We start from the raw sequence: 24,933 nt of genomic DNA, 5'->3' as shown, positions 1-24,933 counted from the left end.
AAACAGAGAAGACAGATTTTTTTTTTTTTCCATTTGTTTCTTCTTGCTTGACACTTTCTCAGAACTGCAATGAAAGGAGAAAGCAGAACCTGTGGGGCAGTCAACTGATAGTGAAACTGCCCGTTGATGTTTTTGTTTCCAGGGGAAAACCCCAACACTGCGTGTTAGTGACAACTGGGCAGAGAGTTCATTGTGCATTTCAAATTTGCGGATGTGTGCACCAGGACCGGATTTTAACTGTATTTTGGGGGCCGGGGAGCACACCGAGGACTCCCTTCGTCCGGACTGTGCCGGACCCCGCTCCATCTCTCCCGGCGCCTCGCTCTCTCCCTCCTTGAGGCCCCGCGGCTCCCGGCGCTGCCGGCGGCAGCGGAGCGGCACTAAGAGCTGCTGGTGTCCGAGCGGGGCTGCTGGGTTGGCGGGGGCAGCAGGGGCTCCCGGCCGCGCTCCGGCTGCGCCCGGGCGGGACGCGGCGGCGGGGAGCGGGCGGGAGCGGGCGGGAGCGGGCGGGAGCGGGCGGGAACGGGCCGTCCCGGGGCGGGCGGCGCTGTCCGCGGTGCTGCCGGGGAGCGCTCGCTCTGGCCCGGCGTGGGGGGCGCACCTGCCCGGTACCGACCCTCCCAACATCTGGGCGGCGGGGACGGGGAGCCACATGTAGGGGTGAGGATGGGGGAGAACAGCAGCGTGGGGCTTGCCCGCGGCTCCTTGAAGTCGTGGTCCCCTCGCTCCCGCCCCGGTGCGTCTTTGCGGAGGGGAGAGGAGCGCACATCTGGGGGAGGCACATCTGGGAGCGGGGGAGGGAGGGGGCGGGGGGAGGACCGAGCGGAGCCGGCAGCGCCGGGCCCTCCCTTCCCCCCGCCCCTCCCCGCCCCTCCGCCGCGCACGACGCCGCCGGGAGCCGGGAGCCGGCCGGGGCCATGCGAGCCGGAGCCCCCGGCTCAGCGGCGGCGGGCTCGGCGCTGCGCCATGGCGGGTGAGAACCGCTCGGCGGCGGGCGGCGGCGCGCCCTGGGGGCTGCCCGGTGAGTCGCTGCTCGGGGGCTGCGTGTGCACGGGGCGGGGCGGGCGGGGCACCCCGCGGGCGCCCCCGGAGAGTCCCTGCGGGGGTGGGGGGCAGCATGGCTTGAAGGTGCATGGGGAGGGGGGGGTGCGCGCCCCTGAGGGATGTGGCACCCGGTCGTCCCAGGAATGGGAGGGTGTTTCTCCACCAACTTTCCCGCACTCCTGTGTCGCTCCGAGAGCCCCGGGCGTGCCCCGCGGGCCGGGACCCCTGCATTGGTTCACCACCCCGGGATGTGTGGGGTCGTGCAGGGCTGCAGTCCTGCCAGGACACTGGGACGAGGTCTGGCACCTCCCTTCCCTGCTCCCATCCAAACCAATACCGCTCCCCGGGATCCGTGGTCCAAGGCACATCGGGTCCCTCTGATCACCTGGGAACTAGCCCTGTTGGGACCCTGCCACGGGCATATGAGCAGCCTGCACCCCCAGGGGCAGGCACCCCCACAGTGGGAAACCCAGGGTGGGGGTTATTTGCTTCCCTGTTATCTCCTCCTGGAAGGAGGTTTGTTTTCTGGGCAGGAAATTACCTGCATGTTTTCTTTGCTTCCCTTTATATTCCAACAAAAGCAGCAGGGACAAGGTTCTCTATCTTTCAGATACTTTGTTCCCGCACTGAATAAAAGCCCTCTGACCATTGTAGCCACCTCCCAGGACATGACTAGGCAGACGTCCCTGCACCTTCCCATAGAGCCCTTTGCTGGGCTGGGTGTTGCAAGGGGGACTGATCTTGCCCCCTCCCTCCCAAGGGGGGTTCCCATCACTGCGTTATCCCTTGCTGTCCCAGCTGCGTCCTCCTCACTGGTAATGGCAGAGCTGCCCCATCCATAGTGGCCAAGAGTAAGGCAACCCCACCCTTCTTTTCTCCCAAAATAATGGCATTGACTTCAAATCAGGGAACAATTATTATCTTCCCCCTCCCCCCCTCCCCCTCCTTTAAATCAAAGCAATGCTGGGTTCTCTTCTGTCCTGTTTGAAAGCCCTCTGACTGTGTTGTGGCTGCATTTTCCAGCTGGTCTTTTTCAAAGACCAAGGCTAGGAAGATACTTTCCCACCTGAGGAACAGCTAGCGTTCCTCTGTGCCCTGCTGGCAGCTGGCAAAGCTGATGGCTCTGCTTGGGCATTTGGAGGCTCCCTGTTTTGTTACAGGTGCCCTGAGTGACCTCTGAGGATGGCTCGGCTTCTTCTGCCACTACTCGAAGGATGAGTTCCCCAGCTCATCCTGCTGGTACCCACCCAGTGGGGTAGTTTGTGGATGCTGGCACTGTCTATCAAATTACTCAGATGCCAGGGTCCTATAGCCCAGGTTTTTGGTGAAACACCACCAGTGACAATGCTCACATTGAAATCACAGGTGACAGCAAGATGCTTTTCACTGTCACTACTGCTGGGCATCACCTTCTGCTTCCTAATGCCTTGACTTCTGTGATCTGAGCACCTGCTGCTCCTCTCCAGCCCGGACTAGGCTCCTGTGAGGAATCCCAGCAGGGCGTCCAAGTTGGAGATTTCACCTGCACAGAGATCCTAAGAGGTATTGACCCATCCCCAATTCACCCCTCAGCCAGGCTGCTGGGTGGGGAAGGTGGGGATGGGAACAGGTATCTGGTGGTGTCCCTGTGTGCAGCCAGCCGCTGGTTCCGGCAGGAGCCAAGCCCATGTGCCCTTGTTCAGAGCCAGCAGCAGGTCCCCAGGTCTGCCAGACTGAGTGGAAGTGGCACCGGGAGCAACCCAGCGAGTGGGCAGCAGGAAAGCTGGTGGGAGGAGGAGGAGGGCTACTGGTAAAAGTAGTTGGTTTATTCACAGAAGGGGCATACCTGTCTCAGCAAGTCAGTCTGTTTTCTTTCACAGAAGAGAAATGAACTGAAATGATTAATTAATACTGTGATCCAATTACTCTGAGTTTGCAGAAGGAGCAAGGTTTTTCTCTTTAAACTATCCCCATGAGGATCCTATTGGTATTAGGTTTTGTCATGGTTAGATTTTTGTTGGTTTTGGTTTGTTTTTAAATTAAAGTGACAAACATCTCCCCAGAAAAAAAAAAAAAAAAAAAAAAGACAAAAGGCAAAACCAGAATAAAAATAGTGAGAGCAGGACGACTGGCTGATGCAGAGCCATCCCTAGCCACCTTCACTGTGGAGCTCTTCTCTGCCTGCCCTGCCAGGCCCTGGCCAGCAGCATCCACAAAGGTGAGGAGAGCTGGTGAGTGCCCAGCCGAGGTGGCAGATGCAGCTCTGCAAAGACAGCGGAGAGAGCAACAGGGAGAGGAGAGGGAAATGGAGGCTGATTGCAAGGGGCTGCTGCTTTCTGCACAAACGCAGCTCCTCTTTCCTCATGCATATACATGCAGCAAGAGTTTCATGTGCACAAGCTGACCCTTTCTCCTTGGCAGGCTACATCAGGACTTCGATGGGCATCTTCTGTAGAAGGAGGTGTTGTCCTTGAGCCAGTCTCTTCTCAGTCTGACATGGGGCTATGCCCTTGTTGCTCTCCAGTAAGCCAAGGGAGGAGGTTTGCTTTGCACTTCAGCATCCATTCTGGGCTGGCTCTAAAACTGCATATTCGAAGGGCATGTGTTTCATGGAGATGTGAGGGTGCAGGACCTGGCACAGTCAAGAAGTGGAAGCTTGGACCAGATCACTCCCATCTACTTCCTCTCTTTTCCTCATCCCTCTCCCAGTATCCTGCCACTGACTGCTCCTTAGCCCACCTGAGCACCAACACCTGCCATGAGTGTGCCAGATGCTGCTGGTGGGAGGGGTCCTCAGCACCTGGGAAATGTTGAAGCCTCTTCAAGCCAGCGTTTGGAGCCATGCCAAGGCCATCCCTCTTCTGAGGGATTCAGGCAACCAGTTAGAAAACAGCCACCAGTTTCTAGGAAGACTTTTCTGTCCAGGGCCCTAGCAGGGCAGGTGGTGAGGAAGTTAATGGGTGGCTCTTGTCTAACTCATAGCCAAGTGCAGAAGTGTGGTAGCCTTGAACATTAATTTGCTGAAATTACAATGAGTTAGGCATTTCCTGGACAAATTAATCTGAGGTGAGTGCTCTCTGGGCAGGTTTGTACACTACGCCAGTATTTTGTTGATGAGGCTGCAGTGGGGCAGATGCCTACTGGTGCAGGAGCAGGACGTTTTGCTTACAGGTCCTCTCTCTTGATGCTAACACCCAGCAGGGCTTTAGCAGCAGACGCACAACCAGCCCCCTTCTCCCCCTGGCAGACACCCAGGCGTCTCCAGCCTGTGTGCATGTTGACACCCATCCCACCTTCCCTGTGGATAGATGAGCAGGTCCTGCTGCACCAGGACACCATCATTTGACCTGGCCTTCAGACTTTGAGTCTCCCAGCACAGTAGGCATTGGTGAGCGACACTCTGCTGGAGGCGTTCCCCACTCTGACCCCTCACATGCTGGGCACAGCTGCTCATGCCTTCACCCCAAAGCTGCTCCTGGGGCTCTCCAGAGATGCCTTCAACCCAAGACTGCTCTGTACAGAAGAGGAACTCCAATAAGGGCTCTGTTTACACCTTGTAAAATGTAAGTTTGCTGAGAAAATTAGCTTCACCAACCCGTCCAAGCCTCCAAATGCACCAGCTGCAGGCACAGATTCTCCTTTCTCTGACAATCCCCAAAACCGTTGCTGGTGGTCCTGGAAAACAGAGCCATGGGAGCGACACTGATCTTCCTGTCTCACTGTGACCCTGTGTGCCCATTACCCCTGTGCATCCCGTGCCCCACTTGGTGCATGTGGCAGTGGCAGAGATACCAATGTCCCCCTGCTCCCTTCCCGTTTCCCCCTGCCCCAGCATTAGGCAGGCTGAGACGTGCCAGTACAGAAGACCTGCACCCACCCAGGGTGCTGGTTCTGTGACTCAGAGAGGGCTGGGCAGGGCTGTGAGAACCCACAGGGGCTGTGTGCTTGCCCTCAAGAGCCTCGCAGAGGAGTTTCATCCTAGGTCAGCTGGCACAGGAAGAGCCACAGCCGGGAAGTTTGTCCTTTAAAGGCAGGACTCAGGGTAAACCACGGAGCTCCTTGGATGCAGTGGGTTTGGCCAGAGCTATTAACACGGTATCAAGCTACCGAGGCTGGCTGCACTCCTCTATCCAAGAAAGCCAGCCAGAGAAGCAGCCCCTCTGCTACCACTACTGCTATTAAATCTAATGTATTTTAGAACATCTTGCAGGCTGGCACAGGGGGCAGCACGGGCTGGCACCAGGTGCTGGGTGAAATGTCCACAGGTTTAAGGCTCACGGTGGAGTTGGTTTGTGTTGGCTAGTTAATGGGTTAACATCTTCAGGCTCCTTAAGCAGAATTAGATTGATTCATCTGTGGGAAACTCAAAGCTCTTGTTGTGCAACGCCGAGGTCTGAAAACATCACTCTGCAAACACGATGTCCCGGCGTCCGCTCCAGGTCACAGGGCAGCTCTCTAGAGGCATGCATGGCGCCTCGCTTCCGTGACCCCTCGCTCGCAAACCCTGCTGATGTTGATGTTAGCGGGGCTCCCCCACGGGCAGCGCGGCAGAGGAGGGACAGGCATCCTTGTGGGATCTTTGCATGACTGAGAAGGGGAGGAGCATACCCTGCATCTCACTGTCTCTAGTGCCTTTGGGGTAGTTTGGATCCCTGCTCTGCTGGCAGCTACATCATGTGCAGTCCTGTTAAAGCCAAAAATGTGTGTGTGTGTGCAGAGAGGAGTGAAACCCTACTGGCATTAGCTTTTGCCTGACAATAGTCGTGAGTTGCCTGGGCTTGGGTCTGCCTTTCTGTAGCACTTAGGAGCAGCATCTAGCACGGTCTTCTCAAGGTTGTTTGCAGAGCTCAGGTCACCCACCATGGCTCATAAGTGGTGCCTGACTAATTAAACTTTCCGCCACCATGTGCAGCCACAGGCAATTAGGTGGTTAAAGCCCTTGCCCAGCATTGAGGGGTGCTGCCTGTGGCATTGGTGTAGGGCCATGACAGGCTGGGGACCACCATTCTGCAGTGAGAGGGGCGACTCCTAGGCAGAGCTGGGCTGCCCAAGTGGGAGAGCTGTGGCCCACAAAGGTTTCCAGTCCCAGCACATCTCCCACTTGACCAGCAGGAACCTCCAGGGAAGGCAACAGGGAGAGATTTACAGGCAGTGTTCCTGTGCAAAGTCTCGCCCTCTCGGAAGTGTTTCTTGGGGCTCTTCTGTGGGGAAGATTTGTAATCCCACCCTGGCAGCCTGAAGCTATTCCCACCCCCTTCCTCTCCTTCCCTCTACTTCTCTGTTGTTGTCACAGACAGGAGTTTCCTACCTGCTCTCCTCCCCTGGACCCCCATGCTTTCCGTGCTGCCTGCCCATGCCCTGGGCTTCCCTGCACACCTCCTGCTCTGGCTCCTGTCCTTCACTCTGTCCCCTTGCTCAGGCGTCACCTCCAACACCAAACCCTTTGGCAGGTCTTGTGGCCAAGTAGGAGTCTAATGTTTTCAGTTTCCTTTTTCGTTAGCACCCCAGAGATTCCCCTCTGTTGCTTGTCCCCAGGACTAGGGCTCTCTTCTTTCACATCCATGTCCACCCAGCACGTGCCCTTGCTCTTGCCTGATTTTCTGCCCTTGGCTCAGGGCATGAGCTCGCTTTTCTCTTACTCATTACATAGCTGGCTTACTTGTCCTTTCAAAGCCCCACAGAGCCTCGCCCTGCTCCATGGGGCAAGGGGCTCTGATTCCTATTGCCCACTCTTTAAAATTTCAGATGAGCACCTTGGTGCTTTCCCTCTGTGGCTCTCAGTTCTGGGGCGAGTTGCTTACAGAGAAATGTGTGTCCCCCCCCGCCCTCCTAACAGCTCTGCTCTGCCTGGGGCAAACACTGCATCCCTAATGCACAGACCTAAGCATCCATCTATCCCCCTGCCTGACCTGGGATCCTCCACTGCCGCCTGTAGCCACCCAGTGCTCCCAGAGCCTTCTATCCCTGTGCAGAGCTCAGGAGAGAAGCATCTGATCAAAATCCTTTAGTGCTATTGGGAAGGGAAGGATTGCCCAGGGCTGCCAAGTCATCCCTGGGAAGAGGTGGGGAAGGAGAAAGGGTCTTTCCCAGCTGGTCTGACTGAAGGGTATCTCCTGGCAGGAGCCCTCCACAAGAGCCCAGCACCCAGCAGGCTGCTGCACATCCCTCCTGGGAAGACTCTCACCCCCAATGAGACGCAATCTCATGGAAGCAGCAGCCCCTCCCAGCTCACCTTCGGTGCTTTGTCTGAGCCACATCCCCAGCCCATGGCCTGTGGGGACCCAAGGGGGCAAGGAGAGTGGGCACATGGTGCTGCAGCTCTCTGCATGGGGGTCAGCCCCCCTTGCCCAGTGTCAGCCCTGGCTCCTGGGGGGAATGGGGTGGGCTGGCACCTTGGACAGGTAGCCGGCATGAGCGACTGTGTGGGTCAGTGACAGGGCAAGGGGGTTCCCTGCAATGGGCTCTCCCCTTGCTGTCTCCAGGCAAGACATGTCCTTGTCCCTGGGGCACGGAGAGCTGCTTTTCTAAGCAACCACATCTGGGGTCTTGCAACTCCTCTTGCCCCCAGTCCTTCCTCCAGCGCTGTCTGTCCTGCAGGCGTCTGACCCTGGCTGCTCACCTCTCCCTGGGGAGTGCCCGGCTCATCCAGGAAGCCACTTGTTGCTGTGATCCACTGTCACCCTCCTTCATCTCTCTGCCAGCTGAGCCCAAAGCCCTTCCCAGCAGCAGGACCTGTAGCTGCAGCATGGTTATTTCTGTTGCACTGCCTTTAAACAGCTGAGTCTTATTGAAGCTTCAGCCCAGGGATATAAAAGAACGTGAGCATCTCTCTGAGGCAGAGAGCATTAATGCAGTAGATGGGAGGGAGGAGTGTGGCTCTATCCCAGGCTCAGCTGAAAGCTGAGCACTTTCCCTGCTCACAGGCACGTGCTGAACTCTGCTACCAGCCCAGAGCTACAGCCCTGGGAGACCCAAGGCAGAGGGCACAGGAGGGAAGGCATGACAAGCCCTCTGGCCCCACTGCAGGATGTCCCTGCAGTGAGCCTTCTCCCCCCATGATGTCACCCACCCGAGCTGGTGCGGGAGCTGCTGGGGAACCATCAGTGCCCGAGAGCCACGGGCTGCGCACAGCGGGGTAAGGCTGAGCTTGGCTTGCACGGCATTTGCTGGGCATACTCACCAATTAACATTCCACTGATAGATTATTTATTGGGCCTACTAACTGGGCGACAGATGGTTAATTAATTGTCAGAGCAGCCAGTGTGCTGGAAGGTTATTTACAGGAGTGACTTTTGACCACTTAAACCTACTTTCTCACCAATTTGCTTCTTGCCTGGTAATGCTGGAGGTAGATGGCGTGTGGCCCCTTGCGAGCTGTGTATGAAATGGAGCACGTTAGGGTTACAGGCAAGCACTGGGGGGTTGGCTTGGGTGGGCGAATGCAGCTGTGCCAGCTGTGGGATGCTGGTGAGCGTGCTGGGCTGGGCACCACTTAGATGGGCCACTTGCAAGGCACAGCTCTGACCTGCAAGCGCTTCTCATGGCTGGATGCATGCTGGCTTGGACAGGGTGCCTTGGTTTTGCTTTGAAATCCAGTGACAACCACCTGGTTACAAGCAGCGGTGAAGGCAGGGTAGCTCCTGGCTTGCTCAGTGCGGGTGGTCAGGTTAGGTGACTGCAACACTCCCTTCCAGCCTCAGTCACAGGAATTTTTCAAAAGCTGATGCACAAATGCATGCTGAGTGCAGGGGGGATTCTCCAGCCCCCCTTACTTTCCTCTGAAGGCTGGCAGCTCCTGTGCTGCTGAGCTCACTCCTTCTCTGGTGGCTCCAGGAAAAGCCATCAGAGACTCCCAGCTTGTGGGGACAGAGGAATTTTCTTTGCCTCATGAGAAGCAGTTGAATAGAAGAGGAAAAAGAGGAATAAATTATTCAAAGGAAAAATAAGATGCCCAGATCAGCCCTATACTACTGGCAAGGAGCAATTCCTCCAGCACGATGGCTCAGATCTCTTCTGGAGTGGGATAAGGACTTCAGGGGCCCACTGACCCTTGCTGTGCCAGAGGGGTGCCAGTGCAGCTGCCAGCTGGAGCCAGGAGGGCAGAGGGAGCCCTGCCATCTTAATGCAGCAGGTCCTGCTGGCCCCTCGTCTCCTTTGTGTCTTCTTGGTCGGTTTGTTGCCTTCTTCACTCCCGATGCAGAGGCACAGGAGCAGCCTGACACTAGCCCTCCCCGATGGTGCAAACACAGGCTGATTCCCCTGCCAGGCACAGGCTCCCCCTTGATTCTCTCCCCATACACTGTATTTTTAAGGTGCCTGTTCCTGGTATCTAGGAGCTCTATTTTCACACTCTTCAAGGGCTGTGAATCTGTCAACCAGAACAATCCCTCACTAGATATAAACTGGTGGCATGACTCAGGAACTAATTAATGGCTATTAGATAACGCAATTAGCACCACAAACTGTCACCCCTCCATGGAGTGTCGCCCCTTCCCTTTGTGTCACAGACACGCACGAGCCATAAACGCAAGTATCTGTTCAGCATCTTCTAACCCTCCCATCTTCTTTCCCCCTCTCCCTTCCTCCTCTCCTGAGGCTGGTTGTGGCTGCACTAACTGCCCAGCCCTGCGTCACATCAGCAGTTTGACGTGATGGAACTAATCCCATTAAGATTGTTTCACCCTCTTGGCACTTTTAGGAAGGCCAAGACAAGCAGGGGGCCGGTAGCAGGGCTGGGGGGCCTGGCCAGGCTCCTTCCCATGGTGATGCTGGAGCTGATGTGCCCTGGATGGAGCCCTGTGTGCCCAGCTGGAGCGGGCAGTGGTGTGTGCCTTCCCCTGGTACGCTGCCGTGGTGGAGGGGCCCAGCTTCCCTCCCTTCTGGAGTTAGGCAGCGCCTGGAGCCCAGCATGGTGCACCCAGCCAGGAGATGGCAGCCATGGCCGCCCCATCCCTGCTGGGGCAGGAGCCCCCTGGGCTTGGGGTCTCTTCAGCTTTGCTGTTCCTCCAAAGGACTGATATTGCACCTATGCAGAGCAAAATCCTGTCTCCTCTGGGAGCAGCTCACACTCAGAAGCCTCTGGGAAAGTAAGTTCCTCTATCTAAATCCTGCCCTTCCCCTATGAACAGCATCTTCCCCTGACAGGTGTGTGAGCACAGGGCTTGGTTTCTGGTGGCAATGCTTGCCGAGCACACTGGGTGCGTGAGCAGCCCCGGTCATTCCCAGACACCTTGCTTCAAACCACCTCTGCCCCCCTGCCTCTGCTCCCCCAGCCCTGAGGATGGGGCTGGGGCTGTGATGGAGGCAGTGATGGAGCAGGGAGGGGGCAGCTGGCGGTGGCGTGAGGGACGGGGGCTGTGGAGGGGCCAAGGGAGGCTGTGCAGTACAGTGAGCAGAGGCACGGGACACTGGGGCAGTACAGCTGCTTGCTCTAAGAGCTCATCCCACAGCCTGACGTGCCACCATCACGCGGGTGTGCAAAAACACCAGCCTCTCCCGCTGCCTTTGCTGCACTGGTGGGGAGGGTGGCCAGCTCCTGCCGTGCGGGGGGTAACAGGGAGGGCAAGAGGGAGTGAGGCCCTCCGTCCCAGACAGGTTGAGTGCTTGGTCACTAACTGCATTCGATGCAGCTCCTGCCTCTATCCAGTGCAGACGTTTTGGGTCATCAGCAGTCCACAACAGGGCTTTCTACTTTGCCATCTGGTGAAGGGCTGCAAGGCACTTTGCAGGAGCTGACAGGTGGGAAGCTTTGCCGGAGTGGCACACAAGGTGTGTGGCAAGGAAAGAGCAGGAGCTCTCCCCCGTGCCCTCAGATGTCTCTGCAGAGGGGTGGGCAGGACTGGCTTTGCTCTGCAGTTGTCTCCTCACCCAACAGTAGTGGCACCCATGATCTCTGACAACGATGGGGACCCTGCTGTGCCAAGCACTGCCCAAAAAACATGGACTCCCACCCAAATCGCGACCTTATCTGCGTGGGTCTGTGACTGCCGATGTGCTTCATGTCTTCATCCACAACATCCAACATGGTGGGTGGGAAGGGAAAGCCTTCCCTGCCTTGAGGACACACTTGCTGGGTGCTGCAGGGGCCACTAACCACTAAAACTCTTAGACCAAAAGGTGCTACGGGTCAGGAGCCTGAGGCTCCTCATGGCTTCGATGGAGAGGAGAAGATCAGCTGTAAGTCACTGCCAGGAGTCCTAGAGAGGGAGGAGGCTGGTGATGGAGTTTGCTATAGCTGGTTGGTGAGAGCAGGTCTGGGAGAGCACCCACTGAGCATGGCAGACAAGGCACAGCATGTGCAGGGAGAAAAGCCAGCTGGTGTTGCAGGTGGGGGCATCAGTGCCAGGAGCTCTCAGGGCTTTGCTAAGGCTGTGTCTCGTTCCTGGCTGCAGTGCTGGCAGGGAGCTGTGGGGCAGAGGAAGATGGAGACAATGAGAACAATGTGGGATGGGAGGTGTGAGGGGAGGGAGAGGAGAAATGTGCTGCTGGAAGTGCAGGAGGAGAGAGATGGGCATTGTGGGGATGGAGGAGGCATTTTGTGGTGAGACTCCAGGGTCTGGAGAGGTCACTTGGTGTCTGGGGACTACACAGTGTCAGAAGCAGCGACGTGTCTGGCATGAGAGTGGAGCTGGAGTCACACCAATGAGTCCATCATAGCACTGCAGATCTCCTGTGTGCTCCCTCCATCCTCATGCACATCCTGGCATGCAGGCAGAGCCAGGGTTGCCCGAAGGTTGTGCCTCCACCCAAACCCTCCCCGCACAGCCCAGGTGCCCTCAATCCCCGTGGGCAGCTGGGGAAACCAGCCTCAGCAGGCTGGAGCTGCTGCTGCGAAACGGGAGTCCCCCACGGCAGAGCAAGGCAAGTTCACCCTGAGGGGTGTTGGCAAAGCAGCTCAAAGGCAAATGGCAGGATCTGTCCCCAGTGCCTATGCAGGCACGACACACAGCTTGGTCAGCTGCTCTGAGACCTGGCAAATTCATAACATCCTTGGCCTGCTCCCAGCTCTGGGCTGAGCTGCCTGCCCTGCTCGAGGCAGCGAAGGCAGCGCTGGGCTGTCCTGGCAAGCTCAGATGGGGTGTCCTGGGCAGAAGAGCAAGCCAGCAGGATGGAGAGAGCAGAAGATGGGGAAAGAAGGCAGGCTGGACAGCTGGGGCAAGGCAGAGAACAGCCAGGGTGTGTGAGACGAGGGTGGGCGCTGCACACATCTTCTGGCTGGTACATGTCGTTGTGTGTCTTGTGCCATATGTATCTTCACACCTTAGCCATTCTCCTCCTCCCTCCTGCCCTCAAACCAGAGATTGCTTTATTTTTGCCCTTCACTGAGAGCTCGTTCTCACAACACCCGTTCAAGTCCTTCAGCCCGAGGCTGCCGCTGCCTCTGTCCCAGGACACCAGTTTCCAGCGTGACCTCTGGGTGGCATCCCAGGACACGCGAGTGGGGCTGCGCCACTCTCCTCCTCATTGCTTGTGGCCTGTACAAGCGATTCTGTGGAGTGGGACTAGATGGACTTTTCTTACTTCGGGCAATTGAGAATACAAGCCTCTGTCAAGGCCAATTATTGATTTATTACAGTTAGAAGGGGACGCTGGTTCATAAACTAAAAGGAAAAAACTGAAACCCTCATTTTAGCAGAGATGAAAGAAAGGTTTCTTTTCAACATTTTCAAATTCTTCCTGGAAGAACTGGGGTAGATGTCTGGTTGATTGCTAGCTTGTCTGATCAGTTTGATTAGCCATCACAAGAATGGCAGCTAATTCTCCCCATCTCACCAATGTGAAGAATTTAAAACTCATTTGAATTGTACTGAAACCAGCCCCTAAACTGCCGTGATTATATATTTCTAAGCCATTTTAAACACTTATCACCTCCCCTTGCATCCCTGGCTGGGTGCCCAGGAGGGATGGCAGCAGAAACCACTTTTCCTCTCCCTTGGTGCGTCCCTTGCACCTGCAGCTCGGTGCAAAGCTGGGCAGGGCTTCCTCACCCCATCGGTATTTAGCACATAGTATTCAGCAAAGGGTATTGCTTTATTTTCAAAGCACTTTGTTTTCATAGGTCACGTCTCACAGGACAACGGTATTGAGGTATTTCTCTGTCCCTCACCCACTTGCTTTCCCCTGCGCTTGTTAGACAACCCCAGCCGCTCTCGCAGCTGTAGCCTTGCTAATGCAGGAGCTGCCTTAATGGCTGCATCGGTACCCCAGATTTAGCGTCTCAGCAGCCATGCTTCCATTTTCTCACACCTGCATCTCTTTAAAAAGCAATTACATTAAAACCTTGGATGTTTGCTGGTGGTAGAAATATCCTGCCCTCACCACAAACAAAAGGCAACAGCAGATTTTTTAAAGACTCTAGAAATACAAACTGATCCCAAAGCCTGCCCAACCCTGTTTTAGGGAGGAGCGTGTTAATGGAGTGTTTATATATTTAGTAAAATCAATTTCAGGAGTCCTAGGTGTTTGGAGCCAGCACTGTTACCCAAGGCAGCTTGCAGAGACGCGCCGTGCCGAGCACTCCCACTGTGCCACACCGGCTCCCCTAGGCTACCAGCAGCGCCCGTGGGGCTGGGTAGGACCCCCTGGCAGGACCCCCACCCGGCTGGAGCTGCTGGAGAGGTTGCCCTTGCTGGGCTGGTGGGGTTGGGGCTCCCCCAGCACCCAGGATGAGGCTGGTGAAGGCCCAGTGGTTTGGAAGCCCAGGTGATGTAGGAGAGTCAGGTCTGATGGGAAGCTCCTCTGTCGAGCCCACCTCTCCAAGCAGCTTTGCTTCTCCTTCCTCTTCCAGCAAATTCCCCTTCAGCCCAACACATCAGTTTTGGTCCATTGATTTTTTTTTTTTTAAGTCCATTCTCTTACCGTGGGGAATTAACCATAGGCATCTTGGTTTGGATGAAGACAGCTTTTCTGTCCATATTTTTTGCTGCTTTTCTTAAATAATTCCAAGTAGCAGGCTGAGATGGCTGGATTCACCCCATATGTCTCCATGGCCAGTGTGGCTGCAGCTGCAGTGTGATGTGGGAGGAGTGGAAGGGGCCAGCATCTCCCAGCAGCACTGGCTGGTTGCACTCATGCAACCACTTCCTTCTCCTGTGCCTGCCAGGGCTGGGCTGTGAACTGGGCCAAGACAAAGTACCCTGTTTCAGCCTTTTTTGGGTTTTCTGCATCCATCTCCAAGCAGTGTCACTCCTTTGTCAAGGCCACCTCTGTTGGAAAGATTGGTGCCCCTCAGTAAGACATTGTGGGACCTGCATGAACCCCTTGGGGGCTGTAGCTGTAGGGTAACTTGCTGTTTTCCCTGCCCCAGATTTTATCTTCCAGAAGGAGCTGTTTGCCGCCAGAGACGCAGGTGAGCTGTGCGGGCCATGGCAGGGGCTTTGTGGGGTGCCCTGCCTATGGTTATCCCCCTCTTGGAGGGGGGTGGGAGCTGCTTTTGGGAGGCCAGCAGGATGTGCCCAGGGCACACCGTAAACCCGCTCTTGTCCTTGGGGCATGGCGCTGGCTCCGTGCCGTGTTGTCTTTGCAGCAAACACTGAGCATCGCCACTCAGCTCCACAGCCCCTTCATTCTGCAGCCCCTCAGCCTCTCTGCCAGCCCCCCTGGGCACGGTGGGGCTGTGCTCCTGCTGCCAGATGGTCCCTGGCCCTGCAGAGAAGGGACCATTGCACCCCCCAGCCCTGTTGCTGCTCCTGTCCCTTCAGCCCTGTGGGTCTCCATTGCTAAATGAGGATACAAAAAGTGCCTTCAAAGAGCTCCCGGAGGGAGGCTGTAATGGCAGAGTGAGAGTTTAAAGCACTAGCCAAGAGCAGCGCTGGCCTGGGAAGCTGAGGAGGCAGCAGATGCTGCCAGCACGGGCCTGTAGACATGATATTTTCATTTTCTGTCCCTACTTCCCCTTGCAGACCCCATGCACAACCTCTCTGCTCAGCCCTGGCAGGCGAAGATGGCCAACCTGACCTACGACAACTTCACCCTGGGCAACCGCTCCGAGGTGGCCATCCAGCCTCCCACCAACTACAAAACAGTGGAGCTGGTTTTCATCGCCACGGTCACCGGCTCACTCAGCCTTGTCACTGTGGTGGGAAATATCCTGGTGATGCTGTCCATCAAGGTGAACCGCCAGCTCCAGACTGTCAACAACTACTTCCTCTTCAGCCTGGCCTGTGCAGACCTCATCATCGGGGTCTTCTCCATGAACCTCTACACGGTCTACATCATCAAAGGCTACTGGCCACTGGGGGCTGTGGTGTGTGACCTGTGGCTGGCTCTGGACTACGTGGTGAGCAACGCCTCTGTCATGAACTTGCTCATCATCAGCTTTGATCGGTATTTCTGTGTCACCAAGCCCCTGACGTACCCAGCCAGGAGGACCACCAAGATGGCAGGCCTAATGATTGCAGCTGCATGGATATTGTCCTTCATTCTCTGGGCCCCTGCCATCTTATTCTGGCAGTTCATTGTGGGCAAGAGGACAGTACCTGAGAGGGAATGCTACATCCAGTTCCTCTCCAACCCAGCAGTGACCTTCGGCACAGCCATCGCTGCTTTCTACCTGCCTGTGGTCATCATGACAGTGCTGTATATCCACATCTCCCTGGCCAGCAGGAGCAGAGTGAGGAGGCACAAACCTGAAAGCAGGAAAGAGAGGAAAGGCAAGTCCCTCAGCTTCTTCAAGGGCCCCTTGGTCAAACAGAACAACAACAACTCACCCAAGAAGGCCATGGAGGTGAAGCAGGAGGTGAGGAATGGGAAAGTGGATGACCAGCCCGCAGCGCAGACAGAGGCCACTGGCCATCAGGAGGAGAAGGAGACCTCCAATGAGTCCAGCACAGTCAGCATGACCCAGACCACAAAAGACAAACCCACAGCAGAAATCTTGCCAGCAGGGCAAGGACAGAGCCCGTCACACCCTCGGGTGAACCCATCTTCCAAATGGTCCAAGATTAAGATCGTCACCAAGCAGACTGGGACTGAATGTGTCACCGCCATTGAGATTGTCCCAGCCAAGGCAGGAGCCTCTGACCATAACTCCCTGGCCAACAGCCGCCCAGTCAACGTTGCCAGGAAGTTTGCCAGCATTGCCAGGAGCCAAGTACGGAAGAAGCGCCAGATGGCAGCCCGAGAGAAGAAAGTCACCCGGACCATATTTGCTATCCTGCTGGCCTTCATACTCACATGGACTCCATACAACGTGATGGTCCTCATCAACACCTTCTGTGAGACGTGCGTACCTGAAACAGTGTGGTCCATCGGCTACTGGCTCTGCTATGTCAACAGCACCATCAACCCAGCCTGCTATGCCCTCTGCAATGCCACTTTCAAGAAAACCTTCAAGCACCTTCTCATGTGCCAGTACAGGAACATTGGCACAGCCAGATAAATCGGCACTCAGGGACCACTTCAGCAACGTTACTGAAGCCCTTCCCTTTGCCTCCTTTGCTGGGGGGAGGTCCTCTGCTTCCCACTCACAACAGTGCAGACTGTGCAGTGATGGCAGACGATGCCCTTCATCCAACGCTGACAAAGGTCCAAGGCACCTCTGAGCTGCAGCTCCTTCCAGTCACTCTGGGCCTGGAGACTAGCTTGGGAGAGCCAGTGAGAAAGCTGGAGGCAAGAGCTGTGGCCACCAGGAACCCTCCCCATCTCCCTGCTCTTGAGAGGTTGGCCAAATGTCATCAGTGTTTGTCGTAAGACTGGATGGCTCTTCTCCCCCTGGCTGAACATCTGCAGGGCATCAGAGCTTGTCTGCATGCAGACAGCCTGCTGCTGGATGCTTTCAATAGGCTTTTAAACCTTTTATTACTGAAAAAAATGAAAAGAAACTTGAGCCAAACATTTGCCAGCCATTTTGGACCAGGCTGGCTCAGGCATGCCCATGGGATGTCCTGCTGGCCCCCTCCCAAGGCAGTCAAGATTGTGCCCCAGCAGATGTGGCAAGCTCCTGCCCTTCCCTTGAGAGATGCCATCATACATCCTCACCTAGAGACCTGGGGAGGAATTTTTCGCTGGGCTTCAGCTCCACTCTCCCCTTCGTGCCCTTTCTGCCCTCGGCCAGCAATCAGCTGGACAGACAGACAAACCAAGCATCTCACTTCTGGGTGAGGAGTGTGAAACCCAGTTGCCTCCTACTACAATGGAAACTAAAACTGCAAAGAGAAGCAGTGGTGTGGTGCAGGCCTTCTCTCCAAGGCCCCAGGGAAATGTGGCCCCTGAGAAGTGGGCAGCAGCGACAGTGACAATAATTGTTCTTAGGAGGGATGGAGGGAGCTGGAGGTCTTGAAGGGGATTGGGAAGAGGGTTTGAAATGTGGCCAATGTGCCCTGTGTCTCATCTGGGCCATGAGAAGGCCCCCATTCTCTCCATGGTGGGTGTGGGAGGTCTGATGGGGGTGGGAGTGGATGGTGGTGCTCCCCAGCCCCACTCCTGCGCCGGGTGCAGGGGAACGCCCCAGGAGGCCAAAGGAGCCAGCTGCTGAGCTTTGTAAATGGACGTAATCCTGCCGTCGGTGTTGTGATGGAGCCCTCAGCATGCGGGCTTCAGCCAGCATCTCCAGCCCCCTCCCAGCCTGCCTGTGTGCCCAGCCCACCCTGGGGCTGCTCCTCAGCCCCTCCAAAAGCCAGGTCTCTGCAAGCCTTGGCAGGCAAGGCCAGATGAAGCCAAGGGATGGGATGGAGCCACACTGGCACTGGAAAACTGTGTGTCCATATGTCTTTCCTGTCCCCATGCTGGAGTGAAGCTGTGCAACCTGGAGAAAGGCTGCCCAGCCCAGGTGGGGACCCTCCCCGCCGCTGTCTTTATGGTAATTCACATAGCGGTGCCCAAAATGCCTGGCGGGCTTTTCTTTTCTTTTTTTTTTTTTTTTTTAAACTGCTACAACCACAGCCCAACCCACCCCCAGACAAATAAAGACCTCAGGCCAGAAACCAATGGCTATGGTGTGAGGAGTGAACGAGTCATCACCCCATCACTCCTTCCCAGTGCCACCCACTGGTGACATCCTGCAGCATGCGGGTGGCAGCCCCATCTCCCCTTCTGAGAGCAAGGGGGGCAGCTCAAAGTGCTGCTGAGAAGAGGCCGTGAGGTCTGACCCATGCGCCTTCTCCAGGACCATGTGTGTGTGGCACTCAGGCCACTGGTGCCAGCCACAGGGTGACTTCACTGCTGGTCCCGCTGGAGCCGGCAAAGCTGGGGTTTGCTGGAGTTTCCAGCACACCAGCACCTTGTGGAGATAAGAGGTGGGTTCAGACTATTTTTTTAAAAAGATTTTTATTGGAAAAGAAAACCAACCCCATTTTACAAAAGAAGTGAGAGGTCCCACCCAGCACCGGTGTCGGTGCATCGAAGGCAGAGGGGCTGCAGCCCCAGCACCAACACACCATTTGAAGCAACGGAGGAGAGGGGATGTGGTGGTCCCTGGGCGTGGTGGTTCGTTTTCCCCGGCTGCTGTGGGAAACTCCTGCCCTGACCGAAGTGAGGCTGGGAGAAGCCCCTCTGAGCTGAAAGCAGTCCTCACATGGGTAAGGGCCATGAGTGATGGGGCTACTCGAGTGTTCAACAGCCAGCCCTTCCCTCTGGCACCGGTACCCAGCAGAGGAGCAGGGAGGCTCCTGGGCTTGCTAAAGGATGTGCCAAAGGCAACTCATTTGTGCTAGAGGGTGGAAAAATGTGTGTTCCCATCCCAGCTCTCCAGGCACATCCCAGCAAATCCCAACAGCAGCCAACAGGAGGTGAGCGGGATGCACTGGCAGGGGCAGCGGGGAGGGCAGCAGACCCTCCTGCGGGGTGGGTGAGTTTGCTCTCTACAACACTAGCGATTAAAACAAGGCATCTCAGTGAAAGAGGAGGTCATGGAAAGGAAGAAGGAGAGGAGGAGGAAGACTGGAGCATGGGCCAACTGCAGCGGGCTTCCAGCCCCATGGGCACTGTGTCAAGAGGCTGACGAGGATGCTGGCTTCCCACTCTAGTCCTTCCCCTTGCCCTTCTTTGCTGTATCCAAGAAGCACAGGAGATAAGAGTTAGTGTGTCCACTGGCAGTAGCCCAATCCTCCAGGTGCTGCCATGGCAGGAATGTGGCCAGCACAGCCAGCTTGGCAGGGCATAGGAGCCGCATCCCTGCAGGCAGCCTCCCCCCACCATGCAAAGCCACGCTTTGCACCAGCCCCACTGGGGAGAGGGGGAAACCGCCATCCCACCAAAGCTGGCAGTGACTTGAGGAGGGGACCGGGGTTTTTCCTAGCAGCACTTGCATCCTGTCCAGCTAGCAGCTGGACTTTAGGGCTGCCACATGTGCTAACGCAGAGGGAAAAGCATCCTAGTGATCCCCCACATCCCCAGCAAAGCCCAACCCCAAGGGGCCAAACTACCCCCGGAGAGCCCCTGCCCATGGTCCCAGCAGGACCCTTCTGGGGACAGGAACGGTAAGGACTGACCTTTGGACTTTGCCTTGATCTTGGAAGAGCAGGGCTTGGTCACATAGACGATTTCCTCGCACTGGGCATTGTACAGGGCTTTCTTCAGGATGCCGGAGCGAGTCTTCACACCTGTCTGAGCACTACACCCCCCCCAGCTCTCAAATTTGTACTTGCAGTCAGCTGCAAAAGAGGGGATTGGTGTCAGGGCCAGGCAGGACCCAGCGCAGCCACCAGCCCCAGCCACCCAGCCCATGGTGCTCCCCAGTCACTCTACCACCATGCACCCACCTCCAAACTTCTTCTTCCAGTTGCAGGGGATCTTGCACTTGAGTTTCTTACTCTCGTCTTTGCAAGTTCCCTCACGGTAGCCCAGACCACAGTCCTTGCTGTTGGGGACGCAGGGTCCCCAGCGCCAGTCCTCACACTCAGAGCCGTCCTTCTTCACCTTCTCTGCAAGGGAAGGGGAGCAGGTGCTCATTTCAGGAACACGGGGGCACACCCCGGGCTGCTCATCGGCCCCACTCTCACCTTTCTTGTTCTTGCCAGCCTCGGCGGTGGCAGCCAGCAGGATCAGCGCCAGGAGGAGGAGGAGGCCCTGGACCTGCATCCTGACTGGGGAGGAGGAAGAGGGTGAGGTGGGTGAGGGGTCAGGGCATGGTGCGGCAGCGAGGAGGGGGCACAGTGGACTGGGGGCAGCCTGCCTAGGAGTGAGATGGCAGCTGCCTCCATTGCACACAGGCACCTGTGTGTGTGTGTGTGTGCGCGCACCCCCACGCCCCGCTTGTTGCCACGCATCAGACCGTGTGTATTAATTGCAACAGGAAGTTTAACTGTGCATCTCAGCAACTGTGTCCGGCCAGGGAGCTGTTGGGCTGGGAGCTCATTCCCATCCCTGCAGCCCCTCACTGCCCTGCAGGCGGATGCTGCTCTCTGCAGGGATCCCCACGCCCCCTGAAGCAGCCGAGGAAGGCCCTGAGGTCGGGTGTACCCAGCACCAGGCTGCACCAGGGCCTGTGCTGCTCCTGCCCCCACAAAAGCAAAGCAGCCCCCACCTGCATGCTGGCAGTAGGGGTCTTGCTCCCCAGCCCCTACCCCCCTGTACTTCTCCATGGTTCCTTTATCCAGCAGTCAGCTGCCCCACACCAATGAGCCCCAGAGCCAGGGGAGTGAAGCTGCCATGGTACCTTTTTCTAGCTCCAGAGGAATCAAGGGAGGGAAGAAAAAAGTCCAGCAAAACCAAACCTGCTGCCATGGCGGGGGCTGAGAGTTAAACCAGTGGATTAAACACCAAAACCAAAGTCCTCACAGTGCAGGAGCTCATCGGAGAGATGGCGCAGGAGAGCTGCACCCACTGATGGTGCTGCAGCCACCTCAACAGCACTGGTGCATGCAGGGCGGGGGCTGCACTCATGTGCCTGGGAGCAGGTCAGGGATGAGGGTGCATGCACACAGGGTGCAGCTCCTGGGGCCCTGCCCACCCCACCACGGAGGCCTTGGATGGTTTCCCTCTGGCTGCCACCACGAGCCTCCGTGGAATACTGCAGTCAACACTGGGGTCCCAGCTCCCGCTGCCAGCAGGAGTGCAGCTGTGCAGAGCTGGTGTCTCAAGCCTGGTGGCCCCTTCCCTAGTCCCCCAGTGCCCTGCTCTTTAGGATGACACCTATATCTGTGTGGCAGCAGCCAGCCAGCAAATACATTGCACTTGCCCTGGCTCCATGATAGGCTTGGCAGGTCTGGGTCAGAGAGATCAGGATGCACAGCATGTCCCAGGGGAAAGCAGTGCAGGGAAGAGCCCAGGGTCAACACTTGCTCCCTGCCCCCAGGCTCCCCAGGCAGCATGCTGGAGAGAGCAGCTCCCCCCATTATTCAGGCTCCAGTGCACTCACCTTTCATGCATCCATTGCCGCGAAGCTGCTGGCTTCGCTCTGTATTGAACTGTCAGAAGGAATTACACAGCCTGGCTGGCTGAAGGCGCAGGCGAGGGGCTGAGAGCTGCCTGCCCCCTTGCCCAGCCCAGCTAGGAGCCAGCCTACTGAGCAAGACATAGCTCAGCCCCATTCTCACAAGGGGACAAGGGCTCAGCCCAGATGGGTGGATTAGAGATGGCAAAGTTAGGGCTGAGCTGAGTTGCTGGCACTCCTGCCCCACTTTCTGGAACAGCTGGGCTGGGGCAGCACCTGGCATCTGGAATATTCACAGCACTCCCCCGATTTCAGATGCTCTGTAAACTTCATCCATCCTTTGCTGCAGAGTGTTTCCCTGTGCTCCTGCACCCACCTCCCAGCCCGGCACCTTCCAGCTCAGCTCTTGGAGACGTGGTGCCTGAGCACCCAGGCAGACAGCCTCCCGCTGCTGTGCTCACGCCTGCCTCACCTGGGGGCATGGGCACCCTCCACTCCCCATGGCATGGGTACTGTGGGGCTCTGCCCATGTGTGCACAGGGATGGGAGAGGGGGCTCCAAGAGGCAGCACAGCTACAGCCCCAGGGACTCCTGGATCCACTCCCAGCTTCTGCCCAGTACATCATGCTCCCCACACAACGTCTGCGGGGACCTCATCCTAAAACATTCATAAGGGAAAGGGAGTGCAGTTTTCCAGCTGGTTTTCCAAATAATCTGACCCCTTCTTTGTCTCCCCATCCACCAGTCAAACAAGAGCTGGCCTCGGTCAGGCTGCCAGTGCCTTCTGGCGTGTTCGCACAGCCCAGCTCCTCCCACACCCCTGCAGGGCCCTGGCTCCTCTCCTGCTCAGATCCCCACTGGCTCTCACACGGTTTTGGTCTCTCCCACAAATGGGCTGCACAAGTGGGGCAGCCTGGAGCCTGACCGCACCATGGCAGTCCCCATTTTCCCTTCCTCTCCCTCCTCTAGCTGCTCTGGGTTTAACTAACCTAGGATCAGCTCTATAAAAAATCACCGGGTGATGCTGAAGCAAAGCCCAAATACCCACCACGGCGATGGACCCCCCTCTGGACCCCTCAGGGACCATCAGCGAGTGCTTCTCCTAGCAAGCACCACACCAGCTCCTGTCCCCTCTCTGCCATCCCGATGCTCTCCTGGGGACCAGGGCAGCTGCCGGGCTGTCAGCCCCCTCACAGCCCCTCTTCCAGCAGCGGGACCTCTCGGCTTGGCTCAAGTTGCAGTTGGCTCCTGCAGAGGTGGGCACAGGACCACTGCCCTCCCTCCGTGGGCTGAGCTGTTCCCCAGCCTCTGGGCTGGGAGCCCAGCGCTTGGGGATCCCATGGCTTGGGGCGCCCAGCACCCCACCAGCAGGAATTTCCCTGCGGCCAGGAGAGCGGGGCTGAGATTTTCCCCATTAGCCAAGGCATTACCATGACCAGGAGGGCTCTGCTGGAGATACTGGATGGGAGCAGAGTGAGGAAAAGGTGCTACAAGGGGGAAGGCTTTGCTCTGTGTTCTGCTTATGCATTGCGAGGCAGAGAGGGGAGCAGGCAGCGTCCTCCAGCGCTGCTACCCTCTGCTCCCTCCCCAGGGCAGACGCTGTGCTGTGACCCCCGGTACAGTCTCTTCCCCCCCGGCCGGCCTCCCCCCCAACCACCGGAGAGGCTGGCGGTGGCCGGGCCGCGCTCCAAAGCAGCTCCCCGGGCTCCGGCCGGGGCATCTCCCACCACCTGAGCCCTCCTCGACCCGGTGTGGGGTGTCCACCAAGGCGGGGGGGCTAGGATCCCGGGCCACTGCCTCAACCCCTGCCTGCTGTCCCGGAGCCCTGCCTTCCTCCGAAACCCCCTCCTCCTGCACCTTCAGCCCTCCAAGAGCTTTCCTGGTTCGTCGCAGGCGAGCCCGCCGGGACCCCGGCCGCGATCGCCCTTCCTGCGGCTCCTCCCCAGCCAGGGCCATGTTCCCCACCCCGGCAAAGCCCCTTCCCCCGCCGGGGAGCCCTCAGCGTAGATCCTCACGGAAGAGAGCTGGAGGTCGCCACTCGCCTTGCCGGAGGCGCCCATCCCCGTGGCGTCGGGCGGGCGGCGCGGTCGTCCGCGGGGGCTTGGGGGAGCGGTGCGGCCCCGAGCACCGGGGGGGCCCCACTCACCTGCGGTGCGGTGCGCGGAGCGGCGCGGAACGGTGCGGAGCTGCTGCCTTTGTGTAGCGGCCGCGTGCGGAGCCCCCGCGCAGCGCACAGCGGCCCCTGACGTCGGGCTCGGCTGGCAGCAAAAGGTGGGTTTTTAGCCCAAAACTTTTCGCAAGCTCCTCCTCTGCCCCCCGGCCAGGCACAAAGGCAGGCCGGCCGGTTGGCGGACGGGCGGCCCCGGGGGGCAGGCTGGCCCCCCCGGCCGGGCGGGGAGCGGGGGGCGCTGGGCCGGCGGCGGGCCCTGCTCAGGCGGGGAGGGTGCGGAGCTGCCCGGCACGGGGGAGTCGGCCCCAGTGGGCACGTCCCCGTGTGTCCCCTGCCCCGGGCAGGGCGTCTCACCTTCCTTTGGGCTCTGCAGCGTGGTACAACGAAGCCGTGGGGGTTCAGCTGAGTGCATGCCCCAGCATCCCGGAGTAGCTGAAGGGGTGCAAGCTGCACCATCGGGCAGGGACAGGGCTCCTCTGGAGCCCGCCACCCTGAGACCCATTGGAAGATGGCCTCTGGGGCACCCCTGGAGCTAGATGGAGTGACGACAACCCACCCCATGTCTCCACCAGCTCCATGGATGCCTCCTTCTCCATCAAGGCCACTGACATTGATGGATCGACCTTTCATGGTCTCTGCCTTTCTTATCCTTCCCTGCTTGCTCTGTGCCTCATGGAAGGGTATGGGGAGGGGATACCTGGAGAAGCATATCACTTTCATGCTGACCAGGCCTCTCCTCCATCCCCTGAGACCTGCCTGTCCCCAGCTCAGACACGCTGTAGCCCTTCTCCTTGGACCAACCAGCAATATGAGATCAGACTGCTGGCTGGGGACTAAAAGACCTTGCAGACCTGACTGCTCCCTTTCCCCTTGTCTACCCCCTTTTCTCAGGAGGTGAGGAGAGAGGGGGGCAAAGCCAACTCTCTTCTGGAGTTACCAGCCAGAAAGGCAAGTGTCATGCCAAAAGAATGGGGCTGTGGTGGGGAACGGAGCCATTTTTCCACCCCTTACCCTGGAAGAAGGCTGCCAAGCGCAGGGCCGCCACAGGTGGGGTTGTTGGAGGTTGGATTTTATGAGCTGCTTCACAACCAGGAATCGCTTTCCGAGAGATTCCCGCATTTAACTCGCACCCTGCCGGCAGTTTGCTGAACATCTGCAAAGGTTTAGAGGAGGGCTGGCAACTGTGGGAGCAAGTCATCTCCCCTGCCTGCTGCGCACACAGCAATGAGTGCTGCTCTGGGTGGTGAGGGGTCTGGATGTGCCAGGCTGTACCTTTGAGCACAGGGTGCAGAAATGGGTCCTGACAGCTGGACAGGTAGCAAAGCTGATAGTCCCCCCAGCCCCGCATCGCTGGGCCTTTAAACCAAAGCTGAAGAAAGCTGCAGAGACAAACTTCACAGTCAAAAAGAACAGCAAGGGCCTAAGTGTG

The 24,933-nt window shown here is 57.7% G+C and overlaps 2 protein-coding genes across 3 annotated transcripts; one reads left to right on the top strand and one right to left on the bottom strand.

The window, feature by feature from the left end:
* Positions 1 to 211: 211 nt before the first annotated feature.
* On the top strand, positions 212 to 16,402 carry CHRM4 (cholinergic receptor muscarinic 4). Its single transcript, XM_065636381.1, is given in 4 exon segments — positions 212 to 529; positions 532 to 736; positions 14,330 to 14,371; positions 14,925 to 16,402. Coding segments are annotated over 4 exon segments (2,043 nt in total).
* Positions 16,403 to 18,313: 1,911 nt separating this feature from the next.
* Positions 18,314 to 23,638, bottom strand: MDK (midkine). Of its 2 annotated transcripts, none has more exons than XM_065636386.1 (5): positions 23,481 to 23,638; positions 19,962 to 20,045; positions 19,722 to 19,883; positions 19,452 to 19,613; positions 18,314 to 19,008 (listed from the first exon to the last, which is right to left on the bottom strand). In XM_065636386.1, exons 2-5 carry the CDS (start codon positions 20,038 to 20,040, stop codon positions 18,983 to 18,985), a joined length of 429 nt encoding a protein of 142 aa, XP_065492458.1. In that variant the 5' UTR covers positions 20,041 to 20,045; positions 23,481 to 23,638; the 3' UTR covers positions 18,314 to 18,982. The 2 variants fall into 2 exon arrangements, with proteins under 2 accessions (XP_065492458.1, XP_065492459.1); XM_065636387.1 differs by having other exon boundaries at positions 19,962 to 20,041.
* Between the last annotated feature and the right edge of the window lie 1,295 nt (positions 23,639 to 24,933).

Source organism: Caloenas nicobarica, chromosome 5 (genome assembly GCF_036013445.1).
Source record: "Caloenas nicobarica isolate bCalNic1 chromosome 5, bCalNic1.hap1, whole genome shotgun sequence".
NCBI classification, from domain to species: Eukaryota; Metazoa; Chordata; class Aves; order Columbiformes; family Columbidae; genus Caloenas; species Caloenas nicobarica.
The sequence above is the reverse complement of the archived record's forward strand: the minus strand, read 5'-3'. Positions and strand labels throughout refer to the sequence as shown.